General features: G+C 43.7%; 1 protein-coding gene across 3 annotated transcripts in view; it reads right to left on the bottom strand.

The window, feature by feature from the left end:
- The window catches only part of HACE1 (HECT domain and ankyrin repeat containing E3 ubiquitin protein ligase 1), a 230,814-nt gene that overhangs the window by 186,162 nt on the left and 23,462 nt on the right, over nt 1–21,190 (bottom strand). For all 3 annotated transcript variants that reach the window (XM_029595349.1, XM_029595352.1, XM_029595351.1), the window contains exon 5: nt 5,404–5,479. In XM_029595349.1, coding sequence (XP_029451209.1) covers nt 5,404–5,479 — 76 coding nt within the window. The remainder of the gene's footprint in view (nt 1–5,403; nt 5,480–21,190) is intronic.

The raw sequence follows: 21,190 nt of genomic DNA, 5'->3' as shown, positions 1-21,190 counted from the left end.
TTTAGCCCAAACTGAATCCCATCATCGTCTTTGTCTCCACCACCTCGTCTGGGAGAGACACTGCAGGCATCCACCACCCTTTTCCTGAGTCTACCTCTAGTTCTACAGCTTCCTTTTCCATTGGAAAAAGTTTGTCGCTGGTGCATTTTTAATATCTTTTAGGAATTTAAAAGTCTGTATGATATTCTCCCCCACCCCCGTCACTCCTCTCCTTTGGTGTATACACAATGCTTCGCTACCTTTAAAACACCAGACACTATCGCCGCAAGTTCTCTCACCCGCCATCATACACTGCTCCTTTGCATTTCTGCTCCTCAAATGCATGACTGCACTTTATTGCCACTGAATAAGAACATAACGTTTGCCATACTGGGTCAGACCAAGGGTCCATCGAGCCCAGTATCCTGTTTCCAACAGTGGCCAATCCAAGTGACAAGTACCTGGCGGGATCCCAAGGGGTAGACTGATTCCAAGCTGCTTATCCCAGGGATAAGCCATGGATTTCCCCAAGGCCACCTTAGTAATGGTTTATGGACTTTTCCTCCAGGAATTTCTTCCAAACCTTTATTAAACCCAACTATGCAAACAGCTTAACTGCCAAGCGTTTAACCACTCCTTGAGCTTTCTTAGACCTCTTCTCACTCTGCCTACTCCTTCAAGGGAGTTCACTCTGCTGCAAAAACCTTAACGCTGTATGACAAAAAGATAAACTTTTCCTTCTAACCCCTCTGCAATATCACTCACAAAGATACTGAACAGAAACAGAATCAGTTGGTTTCAGTGGAATTACTAATACTCTCTTAGAATGTTTTACAATACAGTAAGAAAGAACAACTTACGAATCTGCTAGTCTTGCAAAACTAAGCTAATAAATATTTTAATTTGATAGAAACTCAAAAGAAAACCTAAGAAATTTCCATCAAGCCCAGCATCCAGTCTGACAGTGGCCAGTCCAGGTCACAAGTACCAAAGAATGGATTCAATCCTTCTTGCTCATAGCCAAGTCTAAATGGCTAAAAATGGATTTTGGACTTTTTCTCCAGCAACTTGTTCCCTTTTTGAACCCAGCTATGCTTACTGCTTTCATTACATCCTCTGGCAACAAATTCCACAGCTTAATTGTATGAGTGAAAAAATACTTTCTCCAATTTGTTTTAAATGTGCTACTTATTAGCTTCATGGAGTCCTAGTACTTCTGAAAAGGATAAATAACCATTCCCTACTAACCCATTCCACATCACTCAAGATTTTATAGACTTCTATCATACCGCCACTCAGCCATCTCTTCCCCTAATCTGTTTACTCTTTCCTCATAGAAAAGCAATTCCATCATTGTGGTTGCCCTTCCCTGCATCTGTTCTATTTCCGCTACATATTTTTTGAGATGGGGTGACCATGACTGCACACAATATTCAATGTGCACTCAACACCATTGATCAATACAGAGGCTTATGATATCCTGTTTTAATTTCATTTCTTTCCTAATAATACCTATTTGCTTTTTTTGACCATCGCCATTGAGATGAGGATTTCAAAGTAATGCCCACAATAATTCCAATATCTTTTTTCTGTGTGATGATACCTAATATGGAACCCAGCATCGTATACCTATAGTTTGGATTATTCATCCCTGTATGCATTACTTTGCATTTGTCCACATTATACTGCATCTGCCATTCTCGCAAGATCCTTTTGCAATTGTTCACCATGGGTCATTATCTAACAACTTTGTATAATTTTGGGTCCATCTGCAATTCGGATCACTTCACTCTTCATTCCTTTATCCAGATCACTTACAAATACATGAACAAGCACTGGTCCCAGTACAGATCCATGAGGGTCACTCCACTATTTACGTTTCTCCATTGAGAGAAATTACTATTCAGTCCTACTCTGTTTCTTATTCTTTAGCCAGTTACCAAGTCACAATAGGACATTGTCTCCTATCCAATGAATTTTTAATTTTCTGATGAGTCTTTCAAGAAATGCCTTCTGAAAATCCAGATACACTACATTAACCGAGTCACCCTTGTCCATGTGTTTGTCAACCCTTTCAAAAAAATCTAACAGATTTGTAAGACAAGACTTCCCTTTGCTAAATCCATTGTTGGTTATGTACCATTAGTCTGTGTTTATCCAGATAGCCATTAATTTTGTTCTTCCAAATAGCTTCTACCATTTTGTGCAGCAGCTGTAGTTTCCCAGATATCCCATGGTGCCCATTTTATAAATGGGCGTTACATTGGTCACCCTCAGGTATCATAGCTAATTTGAATGAGAAGTTAGAGATTGCAGGTTTTAAGTCTGCAATTTCATTTATTAGTTTTTTTCAGAACTTTAGGGTCTATACCCTCTGGACCCGGCAATTTGTTACTCTTTAGTAAGTTGATTTGCTCTATTACATTGTTCCTGTTCACTGTGACTTCATTCAGTTCCTCTGAATCATCACCTCCAAAGAATTTCCAGCACAGGTATCTTCCCTGCACCCTCCTCAGTAAAAACCAACAGCAAAAAAGTAATTTAATTTTTCTGCTATGGCTTTATCTTCCCTCAGTGTCCCTTTTACTTCTCGGTCATCTACTGCAGAGGATCTGTACGGGGATTTGCAGTAGCACAGATATCAACCCAGTCTTCAAGATATACCAAGCCAGTCAGGTTTTTCAGGATATCTCCAATGAATATGCATGAGATGGAATTGCACGCACTACCTGTTTTATGCAAATTTATTGCAAGCATATTCATTGTGGATATCCTGAAACCCTGACTAGTTAGCTTGGACGCAGCTAAAGTGACTGATTGTGTGGAATGGCTTTATCTTGTTTGGTCCCTGGACCGATTTGGTGTTGGGGAATATTTTATTGCCTGGATTTGGCTTCTGTATCGTCAACCACAGGCCCAAATTTTGGTCAACGGGGTGCTCTCAGATTTTTCTTTCCCACTGGGCAGAGGTACCTGACAAGTATACCCCCTCTCCCCCCTATTCCTTGTACTTTCTCTGGAACCATTGGCTATCAGGCTGCACAACTTAGACCAGTATCAAGGTATCTATTGCACACTATTTGCTGATGATATGATGCTTTTTATGAGGAACCCAAGGGAAACGCTAAGTGATATACTGCATACTATATCCATATTTGGCTCCTTTGTGGGCCTCCACTTGAACCAAGACAAATCTGAAGCCTTGTCCCTTGATGCGTCTCTGCCACAACGGTGGCAGGGTCTCTTCCCCTTGAGTTGGGCACAATCTTTTATACACTATTTGGGAATTCACCTGGATGCCAGGAACAAAAACATTATATGAGGTAAATATTACACCCATAATCCAAAAAATCAAGGCTTCAGCTTCATCATTGGAAAGACCTTCCACTATATCTTTACTGGGGAGATGTACTCTCGTCAAAATGGTGGTCCTTCCAAAGTTTCTCTATTGTCTTCAGATGCTCCCTATTTGGTTAAAGAAGAGGGATATTATAACTTTTCGATTTATGGTTGGCTCGTTTCTCTGGGGGCCAGGGTCAAATTTGATGTACTCAGGCTTGACAAGAGACTGGGCGGAGTAACACTACCTGATCTATGTTTATATAACATCGCTTGCCTTTATGTGTCAAATCCATGATTGGGCTGCGGGACACACCAAATTCGATGTTGACGGTTTGTTCCAAGACTGGGTCACCCCTTTCTCACCCCTCAACCTTCTACATTTACCCCCCACTAGTATAGCCTCTGTGCTCCCCGTCCCATTTTGGCTGAGAGCCTATGGCAAGGCATGGCGATGGTGGCGCCAGTCGATTGGGCACAGCTGACGTGTTTCTCCTTTCATATCTGTAGTGGGTAATGATTTCATACTGGGACGGGGAAGTGGGGCCTTCAAGTCATGGGCCAACAAAGGCTTCTGCTTCCTCGCCCAATGGGTAGATGAGGACACTAATGCTTTTTATTCTTTTCAACAACTTCAAACACAGTGGGAGATCCCCCAAATGCAGTTCTTCATAGGACGCCACTATAATTACCAAATGTGTAAGGGAGATCTTAGTTTATTAGTTATGACTGATGAGGAAGATTCTTTTTTTGATATGCCCCCCCCAAATCTAATAAAATCGCAGTTTGGATCATGCATTTGAAGCCCACTCTTCCCGACCCGAATCTAACTCATTTGGCTGAAGGGTGGAGGGTTGATCTGGGGGAACCTGTCACAGCTGAAATTGTGAAAAAGGCTTTCTTGGGTCTTTGGCGGCAGTTATCGTCTGCTACCCTGCAAGAGATCCAATTCAAATTGTTGCATCGGGTTTTCTTATCGAGAAAGCAGAGGGTCAAAATGCACCTTTGGGACTCTGACCACTGCCTTAAATGCAATGTCCAAGCGGGGACACTGTCACATGTTCACTGGATGTCCTAAATTGAATGGATACTGGTCGCAAATTCAGGGACTAGTGGAAAAAGTACTTTGCAGACCGGTGCCCTGGTCAGGAGCTCTATTCTATTTTCATCTGTCCAGCGATGGAGCCTCCCATCCAAGAGGGGGTAGCCAGTTTCTTTCCATTGCACTGGTTCTGGCTAAAAAGCACCTTTCTGCTCCAATTAACTCAGACTCGTTGCCTCCAGTACACGACTGGTGAATCTCAATGCAACAAGCTCAGCTGGAACTACTCCGGAAAAAGTCGATCCATCAACCCAAGTGATGGCTCGACTGTTGAAGGACTATTTCCTTCTGTGGAAGAAAGCTGCCACACTACTTTAAAAAATGCTACCATCTCAACTCTGTGTGTGTATGTATGTGTGTGTATGGAGGGGGAAGGGGGAGGAAACTGTTTACTGGAAAAAAACGGAAAATGAAACGAGATGATTGTCATCATTGATATCGGTTGTGTCTGTAAAAACTATTACTGGTACTTGCTGAGTCAACTATTTGTTATTGTTTTCGACCTGAATTTCTCTTTGGTTTCAATAAAAGAGGTATTTAAAAAAAAACTGTAGTTTCCTGTTTCACAATAATGTAGAGTTTCAGGGGGACATATTGGCCCTGGAGAAAACAGAAGCTCATACAGGTTGTGAGAACCTTTAAAGGACCAACACAAAAGATGTTATAGGAAATCTTGTGAAGTCTTTAAAGCTCATATCTTTTTTTTGTTGATCCTTTAAAAGATGCCAAAAGGTGAATCCAGCGGTAGAAGAAAGTAATTAATAAATGATAAATTTAAAACAATTAATATACAAGTTAGATAAAACAGTGTAATATACCGCAGAACTATATCATTAATTTATTATTTATCATTTATTATTTCCTTGGCATCATTTTTGGTAATTTGCCTTTTTTCTTTGCTTTGTTCCTTTAAAAGATGACAAAACTACAAGGAAAGCTGCTTTATCATCAAAAATTATTGTAAATAAACTGATTGTACTTACAGCAGTTAGCCCTTCGTTATTGCAGATGTTGACATCTGCACTGAACTCCAATAACTTGCTCATGCACTTCTTCTGCCTATGACGAGAACATGTTTAAAATATCAGGATTAAAATTCTTCAAAGACAGACATTTAGCTTGTTGAGCTTTCATTTACCTAACATCTGAGCGTTATACAATAAATGATCCTCCTAGTGGGCAGCATCTTTTTATTAAGTATAACCTGAGTCAACTGCAGCTCAAACCTTGTAGGCATTGTAGTGATTTGGGTTGAAAAGCATATGCAGTAGTATCATAGTAGATGATAACCAACTGGCCCATTCAGTCTGCTCAATTGTTAGGTCAAAACTATTAAGGATATATCCCCAGCTGCTAGCCACAGAGTATGACCACCTGCAAGTTTTCTCCCTATGTTTTCTTTATTTGCATTCTACCACTCTGCGTAGATAAAAACAGAAGAAGCCCATTTAGGTCCCTCTAGTACCCATCTTTCCAATGCCTAACCATAAGGCTCTGTATAAACTAAACAGCCAGCAGTTCCCTAAACATCTGGCCTCCTGGGTCTTCGGTGTAGCCTACCTCATAGACCTGGTTATGTAAATGCCTGCGTTTTCACATCTTCTTCTAGTTGTTACAGAACTTGCAGCCTTCCAGACAGATACAGCTTGCTCTAACTAGCTCACATCACTACTGAACCTCCTAGGTCTTCTGAGTAAGGTTGAGCTGCATCGGAGAGACTCTGGAGTCTCACAATCCATGAGGTTCAAAGGGAATCAATGCCAACTGGATAGGTCCTTTGCTCCCCATCAATTCCCATTATTTGGAAGAAGGTGTTCCTTCTCCTTTTCTTGCTTTGTATCCTCCTCTTATGTCTACCATCCCAGCTTCCCTCCTGTTTTGTCAACGATGCCTGTATATCTTCTGCCTTCCTTAAACATCACACTTAATATGTGAGTGTAAGTACATTTTAACTAATACGTGATTTGCAATATACAGTGCATGTGCAGTGTTGGGACATCCATATGCATCATTATGTTAACAGCATTAGTATGTGCATCTAAACCCATTCAAGACACATTTACTAATGATTTAAATGTAAAGTAAGTTGCTTACTTGTAAACAGGATTCTCCATAATCAGCAAGAATAATTAGCCATAACATGGGGGTGATGTCATCCAACGGCATCGAAATGAACCCAGTTCTCAGAGTTCAGTAAAGACTTTACTAGGTATGGACATTCCTGCATATTTGCTGTCTCATCAGCCCCTTGGTGTCTTCCAGAGCTTGACCTTTAAAGAGGTAATCAACTATCCAGGGAGGTGAGCGGGTACTAAGTACGGCTAATTCATCCTCTTGTCTAGGGAGAACTCAGACTACAGGTAAGCAAACTTGCTTTCTCTGACAACAAACAGGAATGAATTAGTTGTAACATATGAAGCATTCCAAGCTGAGGGCTTCATTGCTGAACAATTACTTAAAGACAACCCAGCCTCACTAGATGAACAGTTGAGAAGTTTGACATGAGGTTGAGTCCTCTTTAGGTAATATGCTCTTTTCCAGTCCAACGAGTGAAAAGCCCCTTCTCCTTTCTGTGGATGTCATCTTGAAAAGAATGTTATTAATACAATAGCTTAGTTAATGTGAAATGCAGATACCACTTTTGGTAGGAACTTTGAGTGAGTTCGTAGAATCACCCTATTATGAAAAAAACAGAAGATATGGTGAATATGAGACCATAGCTTGTAGTTTGCTTATTCTTTGTGCCAGAGTGACAGCCAAGAAAATCATTTGCCAGGTCAGAAACTTCAACTCCACTGACCCAAAATATTCAAAAGGAGGTTTCATAAGTTAAGCTAGCACTACACCGAGTTCACAAGGCACTGGAGGTTTACTGACCAAAAGCTTAGAATGCCACAGACCTTTCATAAATTTTGATATCAAAGGATGAAAATAGATCGGAGCCCGTTACACCGGCTGATGATATGGAGCAAGAGAATCGAGATGTACCTTGACTGAGGAGGAGGTACTAAGGCTTTAGAATGAGAGGAAAAAGATACTGAAGCAAGACCCTTGGGACACAGAAGAAAAGAACAGCTGGCTGGTCCAACATCAAGTTGAAAAACATTTCCTGCTTGAAAGCATTCTGGCAGGAATCAAAACATCCTCCCTTCCTTGGGAAGGAGTAAGGAGGAGACTACTGCATGTACAACATCCATGCTGTGAGGGCCAATGATGGCAAGTTCGGATGGCAGAGTCTGCCATCCTCTCGTATGAAACTCTGAGACATTCCCAATAGAGTTGGTGACTGAAATGACAGATGGATGACATATAGATACCATGCCTGCCGAGGCCCTGCTTGGTGCTGTGAGGACAATCCTCATCTTATCCTGAAGGAACGTCTACATAGTCCTGGCAATTACAGGAACTGGTGGGTATACATAACAAACAGACACTCCAGTCTAGTACAAAAGCATCAGAAGCTGATCTGCAACTGCTTGGCTGCATGGAGCAGAACTTCTCAATCTGTCTATTGCACTCTGAGGTAAACAGATTGATCACAGATTTTCCCCAGTGATTGAACAAGTCATCCATGACTCTTTAATCCTAGGACCACTAATGCAGTTGAAATGCTCTGCTGAGACAGTCCGCCAATGTATTCTGGATTCCCAGAAAGTAGGTTGCCTGGAGGTGGGCATTGTGATGTTCTGCCCATGACCAGACCTGCCTGGCCACCTGGAAGAAGGTGTAATAGCCCATACCTTCATGCTTGTTTATGTAGAACATGGCCACCTAGTTGCCATTTGGATCAAAATTATCTTTCCCAAAAGGAAGTGAGAGAAAACCTTCAGAGCATAATGAATATCTCACAGCTCCAGGTGGTTGATATGTAGATGACTTCCCATTGAGGACCATGATCCTTGGGCCCATGCTACACCTGTTTGCACCCCTATCCCTTGATGGAGGCATTGGTAGACAGAGTCACTTGTTGAAGTGGAACACTCAGCGAAAGACCCTCTTTTAGAACTACAGGATTCATTCACCAATGAAGGGATGTCCTCTTTCCAGAGGTTAAGGAGATCTGGTGGGATAAGGAACTGATCCCATTGGATTTGGAGGCCACACATATACAGACTAGTCAGAAGAATCCCATGCACTTCTGCAGCTATGTGCCTGAGAAGGACCAGAACCATCCTTGCTGATATTCAGTCCTGTTGAAGAAAGGCCCTTACTAGGCTCATCAGCAGTATAGCTCTTTCAACAAACACTTTTTCCTAAAGCAAGTTTATCCAGGTTTCTATAAACTGAATTCTTTACAGTTTAGGAGTAGGAGTAGAGGAGCCATATGAACTTTTTGAGCGACTCCAGAATTCCTGATGTAAATGAACCAGTCACATTCATTGGCCTCTATGGTGCTCAAAGTCAAGGAAGACCAATGCTTCTTTGACATCGAAGCACTGCCAGCACGTAATTCAGTTCACGAGTCCTTCAATGCTGATGCGTCTGATGCAAAAAGGAAAATTGTGTTCTTACCTGCTAATTTTCGTTCCTGGAATACCACAGATCAGTCCAGATACATGGGGTTTTTTATCCCCACCAGCAGATGGAGAAAGAAGAAAAGCTTTACCGACACTGTGCTACTTAAGATAAAGTGCCTCCTGCAGTCCATCACTATGAAATGTACCCAAACCAAGATGAGATTAAACCATAAACAACTTTTCCCCCCCCAAAACCTTTGCAGGGGAAAGGTCATGTCCCCAAAATGGAGCCCTTTCATCCATAAAGGAGACTGAAAACTCCCCAAACTAAAATCAATTTCTTAATATCTATACACAATAAACAAAGTGGTCTTTCCACAGAGGGCAGGGCTCTAGAATAAAATGTATTCCAGAAAAGAGGAAAGTTCCACTGTCTGTCTGAGGTGAAAGGAAGGAAGCACCGTGCAGAAAAACACCCCATTCTCTAAAAACTGAAGGAAAAGGTCTCTACAATACAATGCTTGAATATTTGAAATCCTCCTAGCCAAACAAATGGCCATTAGAAGCACTACATTTAGCATAAGGTCCTTCAGCGATGCCTTCCTCAATGGCCTGAGCGAAGGGCTACAGAGAACCTGCAAAACCAAATTAAGGACCCACGAGGGGAACACTTGTCTTACCAGAGGATTCAAATGCTTCACCCCGTCAAGGCCCTCAGCTCCGACCTCCCACTTGTGACTGAAAAAGTGGAATGCTTGCTTTGGCATTCTGTTTCAATGCCTCTAAGTCCAGCTGTGGAAAGCCCCACATGGAGCGAATGAGTCATCACCTCTCCTGCCAACTCCCATTCTCCTGAGTCCAGTAGCTGCCGGCCTAGAAAGTCTGCCTAAACGTTGTCCATACCGGCAACATGAGACACCGCCAGAGCTAGCAGGTGTTGCTCTGCCCAGTAGGAAAGCTCCTGGTCCTTCCAAGACACCATGACTGGTTCCCCCCCCCCCCCCCATCCCACCCTGGCAGTTGATATAAGCTGTCGACACATTCTCTGACAGAACTCTCACTGCTCGATCGTGCAATTGTGGAAGAAAGAAAAGTAACGCTTTGAGAACTGCCCTCATCTCCAAAAGAGTGATAGATCATGCCACCACCGTCTACTCCTCCTCTGACCTACCGTATGTAGCTTACCCCTGGCAAATGCCCCCCCCCCCCCAGGCTTTCCGACTGGCATCAGTGGTCACTAGCACCCAATCCAGGATCTCCAGTTCTATACCCAGCTCCAAATTGGCCCAAGAAAGCCACCAAGAGACTAGATATGGATTCCTCCCACAATGGAGATAAGGCTGGAACTCTTCCTACTGATAGTTCACCTAAGACAGCAGTGCCCTCTGAAGAGGCTGCATATGCACAAATGCCCAGGGAATTACATCTAGCATCGACACCATAGAACCCAAGACCTGCAAATAATCCCAGACTCTGAGTACCAAAAGCCACAACAACTAGCAACCCTGTGCTTGTAACTAGAGCACCTTTTCCTCTAGCTACTGAGTTGGAACCACGTTGCTCTTTGCCAGATTCACTACCTAGCCCAAGGTCTGTAAATTCTGCATAATCTGTTGATCTGTCTGCTGACAGAGGGCCTTCAACTTCGCCCGAATGAACCAATTATCCAGATAAGGATACACTAGAATGCTCTCCTTTCACAGCACTGCAACCATGGCACCGCAACCAAAGCATCATCGCTAACCCAAACGGAGTGCGCAAAACAAACTGCTCTCACAGCACATGAAACGAAGGAATTTCTGATGCTCCACCCTAAGAAAATAAGAACATGCTATACTAGGTCAGACCAAGGGTCCATCAAGCCCAGCTTCCTGTTTCCAACAGTGGCCAATCCAGGCCATAAGAACCTAGCAAATACCCCAAAACAAGTCTGTTCCATGTTACTGTTGGTAGTAATAGCAGTGGCTATTTTCTAAGTCAACTTAATTAATAGCAGGTAATGAACTTCTCCAAGAACTTATCCAATTCTTTTTTAAACGCAGCTATACTAACTGCACTAACCACATCCTTTGGCAATAAATTCCAGAGTTTAATTATGCATTGAGTGAAAAAGAACTTTCTCCGATTAGTTTTAAATGTTCCACATTCTAACTTCATGGAGTGCCTCCTAGTCTATTATCCGAAAGAATAAATAACCAATTCACATTTCCCTTCTATCTCATGATTTTAAACACCTCTATCATATCAGCCCCACCCCCCCAGCCATCTCTTCTCCAAGCTGAAAAGTCCTAACTTCGTTAGTCTTTCCTCATAGTGGAGCTGTTCCATCCCCTTTATCATTTTGGTTGCCTTCTCTGTACCTTCTCCATCGCAATTATATCTTTTTTGAGATGCGGCGACCAGAATTGTACACAGTATTCAAGGTGCGGTCTCACCATGGAGCAATACAGAGGCATTATAACATTTTCCGTTTTATTAACCATTCCCTTCCTAATTCCTAAAATTCTGCAGCACACTGAGCTGACGATTTCAAAGTATTATCCACTATGATGCCTAGATCTTTTTCCTGGGTGGTAGCTCCTAATATGGAGCCTAACATTGTGTAACTACAGCAAGGGTTATTTTTCCCTATATGCAACACCTTGCACTTGTCCTCATTAAATTTCATCTGCCATTTGGATGCCCAATCTTCCAGTCTTGCAAGGTCCTCCTGTAATGTATCACAATCTGCTTGTGATTTAACTACTCTGAATAATTTTGTATCGTCCGCAAATTTGATAACCTCACTCGTCATATTCCTTTCCAGATCATTTATAAATATATTGAAAAGCACCGGTCCAAGTACAGATCCCTGAGGCATTCCACTGTTTACCCTTTTCCTCTGAGAAAATTGACCATTTAATCTTAATCTCTGTTTCCTGTCTTTTAACCAGTTTGTAATCCATAAAAGGACATTGCCTCCTATCCCATGACTTTTTAGTTTTCTTAGAAGCCGCTCATGAGGGATTTTGTCAAATGCCTTCTGAAAATCCAAATATACTACATCTACTGGTTCACCTTTATCCATATGTTTATTAACCCCTTCAAAAAAATGAAGCAGATTTGTTAGGCAAGACTTCCCTTGAGTAAATCCATGTTGACTGTGTTCCATTAAACCATGTCTTTCTATATGCTCTACGATTTTTATCTTTAGCATAGTTTCCACTATTTTTCCCGACACTGAAGTTAGGCTCACTGGTCTATAGTTACCCAGATCGCCCCTGGAGCCCTTTTTAAATATTGGGGTTACACTGGTCACCCTCCAGTCTTCAGGTACAATGGATGATTTTAATGATAGGTTACAAATTTTAACTAACAGATCTGAAATTTCATTTTAGAGTTCCTTCAGGACCCTAGGATGCATACCATCTAGTCCAGGTGATTTGCTACTCTTTAGTTTGTCAATCGGCCCTACTACATCTTCCAGGTTCACAGTGATTTGGTTCAGTTCATCTGACTCATCTCCCTTGAAAACCATCTCCGGAACTGGTATCTCCCCAACATCCTCATTAGTAAACACGGAAGCAAAGAATTAATTTAGTCTTCCTGCAATGGCCTTATCTTCCCTAAGCGCCCCTTTAACCCTTCAGTCATCTAACGGTCCAACAGACTCCCTCACAGGTTTCTTGCTTCGGATATATTTTTTAAAGTTTTTATTATGAGTTTTTGCCTCTATGGCCAAATTCTCTCTTTGCCTGTCTTATCAATGTTTTACATTTAACTTGACAATGCTTATGCTTTATCCTATTTTCCTATGTCATTGGTGCCCACATGTACCAACAGCCGGATCCTCTCCAGCACTGTCTGTAATCCTATCTAGGTGACGTGAGTCAGATCCTCGTGAAGAACTGGTCACTGCTGCAACAGATCCAAGTGTGGTGGAAGACGAAGGGGTGTCTCCCCCAGGAATCTCCTCAGATCTGCAACAGACTAGTACTCCTGATGGCCAGTCTGTTGCCACCAGGAGTACTAGTCTCCTGTGGCCTTCAATCTTGCGAATTTCCTGCCCAACAAGGGCCACAGAGCAAAGGCATAAATCAACTTGATTTCTGGCCAGACCTGCACAAACTATGCCCAAGGACAACAGATCTCTCCAGCGACTGAAGAACCGAGAAGTCGCCAGAAGGTCCAGGAACAGACGACCCCAGCAATCCACTATCAGCTGAAACTCCTCAGCGGACAACACCCATTCTTCCGGGTCCAGATTCTCCCTGCTGAGAAAGTCTGCTCTTACGTTGTCTTTTCCTGCAATGTGAGAGGCTAAGATCATCTGTAAATGTTCTTCTGCCCATTCCATCAGTTGGTCGATTTCCAGCAATACCTGCTGGCACTTAGTTCCTCCCTAGCCATGGATAGAGGCCACAGTCGTTGCGTTGTTCTATATCATGCAGACCACTTGACCATGCAGCCTGTGACTGAACTGAAAATATGCCAACCGTACCGCCTGTGCTTCCAGGTGATTGATGTTCCAGGGGGACTCCTCAACATTCCAATGCCCTTGGGTTGACGGTTCCCAACAGTGAGCTCCCCAACCCCAGAGAATCGCATCTGTCATACCAGCCAGGTCGGAGAGGACAAGTAAACTCCTTTGCTCAGATGAGCCTCCTGCAACCACCACTGGAGGTGAGAGCAGATTTCCATCGGCAAGTGAACCCGAACTGAATAGTCCTGAGACTGCGGATTCCAACAAGACAGCAGTGAATGCTGAAGAGGATGCATATGCACCCTTCCCTTCGACACCACTTCCAGGGTTGCTGCCATCAAAACAAGCACTTGAAATAGCACCAAACTGTTGGGCATATATTGTTCACCAACTGATGCACCTGAGATCTCAATTTCTGAACATGAACTTCCAGCAGGAAAACCTTGCCCTGCCTCGTGTCGAACCGGACACCCAGATACTCCAACAACTGAGATGGCTGAAGAATGCTCTTGGCCAGGTTCACCACCCAACCAAGCTCCTGCAACAAGGAGATCACCTTGCTGGTCATCAGATGGCTCTCTTCCAGACAGTTGGCTCGAATCAGCCAATCGTCCAAGTATGGGTGCACCAGGAACCCATCTCTTAACAATGCTGACACTATTATCACCATAACCTAGGAAAATGTTCTGGGGACGGTGGCTAGACCAAAGCACAGCGTCCAAAACTGATAATGGTGGCCCAGGACCGCAAAATGCAGAAAATGTTGGTGATCCAAATGGATGGGAATATAAAGATAGGCTTCGGACAGATCCAAGGAGGTCAGGAATTCCTGACTGCACGGCCATTATCAAAGAGCATAAGGTTTCCATGCGAAAAAGTCACCCTCAAATGACGGTTGACACTTTTGAGAACCCGGATGGAACAAAAGGAACCCTGCTTTCTTTTGTTTTATGGGTACAACAAAATAGATGGAATATCGCCCCATACCGGCCCAAAACGGAGGCACCAGAACCACAGCCCTCAGCCTGAGGAGCCTTAGAAGCGTAGACTCAACTGCGTACTTCTTCTGTGGGGAGTGGCAAGGAGACACCAGGAACACGTCCTGAGAAATACTGCAAAACTCTAGCGCATATCCCTCTCATCATCTCCAGGACCCATTGATCCAATGTGATTTCAACCCACCTCTGATAAAAGAGAGAGGCGCCCCGCTATCTCTTATTCCCAAAGGTGGGTGGCAAACTTTCATTAGGAAACTCGGGAGAATCCACCACCTGAGCCCACTCCTCTCCTGGACTGTCTGGAATGAAAGGACTGAGATCTACTGAAAGGCAGAGTCCTCTGAAAGGTTGACCATCTGTAGGGATGAAACCGCCTGGAACCCCAGACGGGTCCCTACAACTGGAACCCCAGAGGGACCCTAAAACGGTTTCTTATCCTCCAGCAACTGGGGAACTGGAGACTCGCACCACTTTCTGGCCAGCTTCTCCAACTTGCTCCCAAACAAGAGCAAGCCCTTAAAAGGCATTTTCATAAGATTACCTTGAGAGGCCACAGCAGCTGACCAATTTCACAATCATAGTTGAAGCCTGGCCACTACCACCAAAACTACTCCTCTGGCCGAGGTATGGACCAAATCACAGCCCACATTTGCTAAAAAGGCAGCAGCGGGTTCCACAACTGCTCTGGGATGCACCCTAGAATCAACAACTTCCTGAGAGAGAAGCAGACAAGAACAGGCCACAACAGTGCAACAGGAAGCAATTTGCAAATTCATCACCACCTCTTCAAAGTCTTGCTTAACAATAGACTCAATCCATCTATCATGCACATCCTTTCAAGGCCGCTCCTCCTTCCATGGGGATAGTCATCTACTTAGAGATGGCACAGACAAGCGCATCCACTCTGGGAAGACACAAATGCTCGATCCAGAGGGTACAGGTCCTCCAATGTCTGACCCCCTTTGAAATTTGCTTCCAGGGAGTCGCATTCAAAATCAATCAATTCCTGAATGACGTCCATAACTTGGAAAAAACAAGAGGGGATTCTTCTTTGGTTCTGACATGGCATCTGCACCAGAAACACCCAGCCTTGTCAAGGTCTGGGAAATCAGGGCCGGCAGTTCGTCTCTATGAAAGAACCGTTACATGGTCCGATATGGTTCCCCATCCTCCAGGGAATCAGGATCAGCCTCATCATCAGTGCCATCCGAGTTCCTGTCGGGAACACCCGCAGCGAACCGAGGCATGCCCCGACACTGAACCATAGGACCAGAAGAGGGAGAGGCCACCAGACGAGGGTCCGACCTGACAGGTGTGGACAAAGTTAAGGACTGTGCCTGAAGAAAGGTCTGTAAACTTTGAAAAACTCCATCCAAGAAAAAAAAAAGCTGGATCCAGGCCAAACTCAGAAGGAACTGGAGTGGGGTCCATTGAACTGTCATCACCCGCGGAGGAGCCAGTCAAGGGAGTACCAAGGTCTGGCGAACCTCCAGACAAAGCCGCAACTGAACCATCATCAGGATGGGAGGAGCCAGGCTTTGCGAAATCAGAGGAAGACAACTCTCCCTGAGCGTCCAAACAGCACTGACACAGGTTAGAAGACAAGTCAGGCTGAGAAGCCCAGATATGACAAGCAACAGAGAGAAAGGCGCTTAGACTTCTTGTTCACCGGCGCCAACAGTAGCAGTGAATGTGCATCCAAATGGCTCGTGCTCAAAAATGATGCGCCCAAAAATTAAGCATCTCAAAAGGTAAGCGCCACTCAACTACAAGCACAACTTGTGCGTGCAGGTGCTAAGTACAGTACACGCTAAAAAATTTGTGCGCACAAGGACGTGCCCAAAACTGAGTGTACACCACATGCAAAGAGTCGAAACATTGTGCACACTGACGTCCTGTAGAGGGCAGTAAAGCATGCCCAGAAGTGCATGAAAAACGCTGCCATGGCCTACCATGTGTTCTGCAGGCAAAAAGCCTAACTGCAGGACCTATCCCACCGGAGCCGCTGAACTCGCCTGCCCAGTTCCCCTAACCCACTGGGAGCGGGAACGAAACGGACAATACACCAAGCAAAGAGACTGGAGGAAGTCCTAAAAAAAAAAAAGAACTTCTGTATCAGAAGGTAGAACTTCTTCCTTATTATTATTATTTTTTATAAACACATTTGAGCTCAGCATTTACTAGCTGAGCACAGAGACAGTTTCCCACTGCGGGGAGAGAGGGCAATTGCCTTCACCGCCACGCTCAGCCTCCTGCACCCGCTACCTTTCAGCTGCACAATCAGCTAAGTCCATGCCAGGACCAAGGCACACATCTGAGGGACCACGGAAATCACCTCAAGAATTCTCAATTGGGGGAAGGACCATTTGGTATCACTGCAGGAGAGCGGAGCTTTTCCTTATGCAATTTAAAATTCTCCTTCCAAAATCTGAAGCAATCCCCATAGGGAGGTGCACGTCCACCATCTGCTGGAGACAGAGAATAGTGGCAGGCTAGGGACACTGCAGGAATATATATACTATGACATCAGCTTGTTCCAACTCTATCTGCTGGCAGAGAAGCATAACCCACTTGTTCTGAGTCTGTCTGTCTACACGCTAGGAAACTCCTACTTCACCGCTGATGAAGCCTTATCACATATTCCTGAGTTTGAGGGCTCCATCATGACACCTTTGTTATATCTGATGATTCCTCTGGTAACAAATCATGTGTGGAAGAACAGCCACCCACGACATCACCCTCTACCTCTTCCCTCCTCAGTTTTAGAAGCACGCCAGGATGCACTTGTCATGGTTTTCCAAAACCCCGAGGGGGTCCCCACTATTTGAATCTTCCTCATCCGCAACGGAGACACAGTGACAACAATTTATGGCATTGACTTACACTCCTTCCTCAAAGCTGGGTGGCAACCTTTTAAAGAACTTCTTAACAGATGCTTTTGCTCTCTCTAGAGAAGAATCTCTGTCTTCAGTTTATCTTCAAGAATACTCTCCTGTAATGAGATTTGAATTCTACAGCTTGGCTAGTCATTTGTCCCATCAATGTTCACCTACTTTATTTCGTGCTATTAAAATTAAAAGGTTTTTTTTCTCACCACACCCCTCTACCAAAGACGGCCCCCTGGTTTCCCCTAAGTTTACCTGCTCTCCACCTGCGCCCCCCTGATCCACTCATTGCTGCTTTTGAACATTGGTACTGCATGATTTTTCCCTTCTACCTCCAACTCTACATCGCAAATTTAACAACCTAACACTGATAGGAAAGTTGAAAACTTTATCTTCTGATTCTTCCATCGTTATCAAGTCAGCCAACAAAGGGGAAGGGGTGGTGGCCCTTGATAGAACTAGTTACATCAGTGAGGTCGAACATCAATTAGCGGGTACACATTTTTATAAACCCTTATCTTAAGACCCTACTGTGGATTTACATGACATGATTTCTGCCCTCATACAAAAAGGCATCATTAACAAGTTTCTCACTCTGCAGGAAGCCCATTTCTTAGTTGAAGAACACCCCCATTACTCCCACATTTTACATTCTGCCCAAAATTCACAAAAGCCTCACTAATCCTTCTGGACGCACAATCATCTCAGAAATTGGCTCCATATTAGAACCCCTCTCCATTTTTAATGATAGATTCTTACAGCCTTTTGTCACTTCAGTAACTTGTGCTGTGGCAAGGTTGATGCAGCCTAGTAGGTGAACCTACTAGGCCCTCACTGACAGCTGGTGAAAATGACCTGGTCTGGGACAAGCTGGAGCTTCGCCAAAGCCAGCCCCATTCCCCACAGGTTGAGCCCTTGGGTTCCAGGGACCGGCAGGACTTAGATGGGGCCCAAGGGCAGTCCAAGAGAAAGTCCAGAGATGGGCCAAGACTCAGAGTAGGCAGGACGCAGTCAGGGTTCAAGGCAAGGTCAGGTCTAGGTGGCAAGCAAGAGAATAGTTAAAGTTCGCAGCTGAGATCAGATCCAGGTGAGCCTTCAGAATGGTATAGAGCAAGGCTGGGCGAGGCAAGGCAGGGCGAGGCAAGGCTGAATGAGGCAATACAGAGAGCAACACACACTTTTGCTAGGCTCCATGTCTGTTGTTCCCATTGTTACTGAAGTACTCAACTGTAAAACACACTGGTGCCATTGCTGAGGCACAAGTAGAGAGTGAGGCTGAGGTTTAAATCTCCAGCCGTGATGATGTCATCAAGAAGTGTTGAGTCAGGTTTCTAGCCATGGGCCCTTATCAAGAAAGAGGGCGTGTGTAGGAGCAGCGACGTTCAAGCCGTAAGGATGGCGCATGGCATCAGAGCAGCGGTGTCTTGCGGTGAGTTGGCCAGCTGTAAGACTGTAGCACAACCATTACAACATTCTGTCCTTCATATGTCCAAGATTCCATTCACTTTATCACGTTTACAACAGACTTCAGTACCCACCCATTCTGGACATCAAATCTCTTTACTCAAATATCCCTCAGGAACAAACCCTTTCAATTAATGAATTATTTCTTAACCAATGTCACCAGCACCTTTGTATCCCTACTGATTATTTATTACAGTTAGCCAGAATAGCACTCACATCAAATTTATTTTCCAAGATTCTTTCTTTCAGCATATAAAGGGAACTGCCATGGGTGCTACTATGGCACCTGACATCATATGATTATATGTTTCACACTTTGAATCAAAGTTCATATATCATTCAAACCCATTTGGCTAAGATTTATGTACAATATATTCCTATTATGGTCGGGCACCATCATCCAGCTAGACTCTTTTCTAGGCTGGCTCAACCCCTGCAATTTGAATTTACACTTCATTCACACAATATCATGTCATCAGACCCCATTTCTCAACATTTTGATTTCCTTGCAGGATGGGCACTTGATTACTTCAAAATACTGAAAACCAATCAATCGAAACACACTGATAAAATTTACAAGTGATCATCCTAATAATATTGCAGCTGGGCAGTTTCTTCGGTTACGAAGACTCTTGATTTTGTAATGCAAGCCCAAACCATGATATCCTGTTTTTCCTCCAGAGGCTAACCTCCACGCATTATTCAAAAAGCCTACAAAAGAGCTCTTTATGTAAATCATGAATGGTTTTTCTTGCCCTCCACCTCCACCCAATGCAATAGAGTAAACCATGTCTTGCCCTTCTTGAGTTGTGTTTGGGAATTTTGTTCTATTCCATTTTTTCCCCACCACCAAGATTTGCCTTTAAACGAGGGAAGAATCATTGTGACATGCTGGTTTCCTCATTTCTCAACCCTCCTAAGCAGACTACCCAGGTTAATACGGGCATTGCAAGGCCTGCCCTATGTCTTCTGCATTACCCATCTTCACACGTCCCGAAACGGGTAAACAATATTATCTCCAAACTTCTATCAAACTAAGGGAGTGATCTATGTTATTACATGTCCCTGCTCACTCATGTATACTGGCAGAATTTCCCGCATGTTAAAGATGTGTATGTTTCAACATTGCTCCTGCCTCCATCACATGAAAGTCTCTTGGTTAGAAAAGGGCCATGCTATAACAGACTTACATTTTTTTTGCCACCGAAGTTCTACCTCTTCTGCCCCCTCCCCCCCAGAGGTGGTGATTTTTCGGTGTATTTAATCCCTTGCAAACAACGATGATTTATGAACACTTATTCCCTTTGGCATCAACAAAGAAACTGAATGATCAGCCTTCCCGTAATCATTTCCAAATCTGAAACATTTTTTGGTGATGTCACAGCTCAGGACCCACCCCCACCCCCCAACCCCCCCACCCCCCATATGGCATCAGGTTCTCCACCTTCCATGATTGGTAAAAATGTTTGGCATGCATTTTTGTTCCTTTTAAAATACTTTATTGCACTTTGCTTTTAAAGCCCACTTCCAGCATACCACTGCTTATCTGCACATACCTCGTTATCTGCACATTATTTGTGTTACTCCTGGCTTCTGCCTTGGATCTGTCTGCTAATTGTTTTGCTTTAATATGTATTGTTTGTTTACTTTCAGGTGTACTTCTTCTTCTCTGCTTAACTCCGTCCCTTGGTGGAGCAAGGTCCCGTGTCGGGGGAAAGAGCTGCATTTGTAACCAGATTTGGAATGTTTCCTGACATAAACTCTAATTAAGATGAATTAAAGCTTCGTGTTCTTCACAATTACCAAGCGGATAATCTCTTCAGAAAGCACAGATCACCAACATATTTGCAACACACTCTGCCTACTGAACTTAGTTTTAGTGTGTCTTGCACATCTCTCTACTTTTTTCATGGTTATGCACAGCTCTATGTAGATCTTGAAGAAATAAGTATAATTAGTGTGTAATATTTCCCCTTCTATAGGCTTGATTGACTGTTTAAGTATGACACCTTGTAGGCTCATCTAATCAGAATGACAAGAGGACCAAAGAGAGAAGACAACAAAAGTGAGCTGAACAAAGAGCAATATCTTATAAGCAATCAAGCTTGTACAGCTGACAGCTGAAAAATAAATTTAGCTAAAACAGTGCAGACAAGTCTTCAGAAGGATAGCCGTGTTAGTCTGGTGCAGCAAAAATGACAAGACAAGCATGACAAGATGCCACCCAACTCTTGTCATTAGTGCCTACAAGGACATCTGAATAGATTGGTGCTTTTCTGCTAAATAATATGCTATTTTATTTTCTTCATCCCCTACCTTTTCCTTCCCTTCCTCTCATCTCTCTCCCCTCCATCTCTCTTTGCTCTCCATGTCTGTTGTTCCCAATGTTACTGAAGTGCTCAACTGTAATGCACACTGACATTTGAATAAAAACACCGAGGCCGATACTCAGCTCAACTTAGCCAGACGTAGAAACATAGAAATGACAGCAGAAAAGGACCAAA

Source organism: Rhinatrema bivittatum, chromosome 3 (assembly GCF_901001135.1).
Source record: "Rhinatrema bivittatum chromosome 3, aRhiBiv1.1, whole genome shotgun sequence".
Classification (NCBI taxonomy): Eukaryota; Metazoa; Chordata; class Amphibia; order Gymnophiona; family Rhinatrematidae; genus Rhinatrema; species Rhinatrema bivittatum.
Note: the sequence above shows the minus strand (reverse complement) of the source record. Positions and strands in the feature narration are given on the sequence as shown.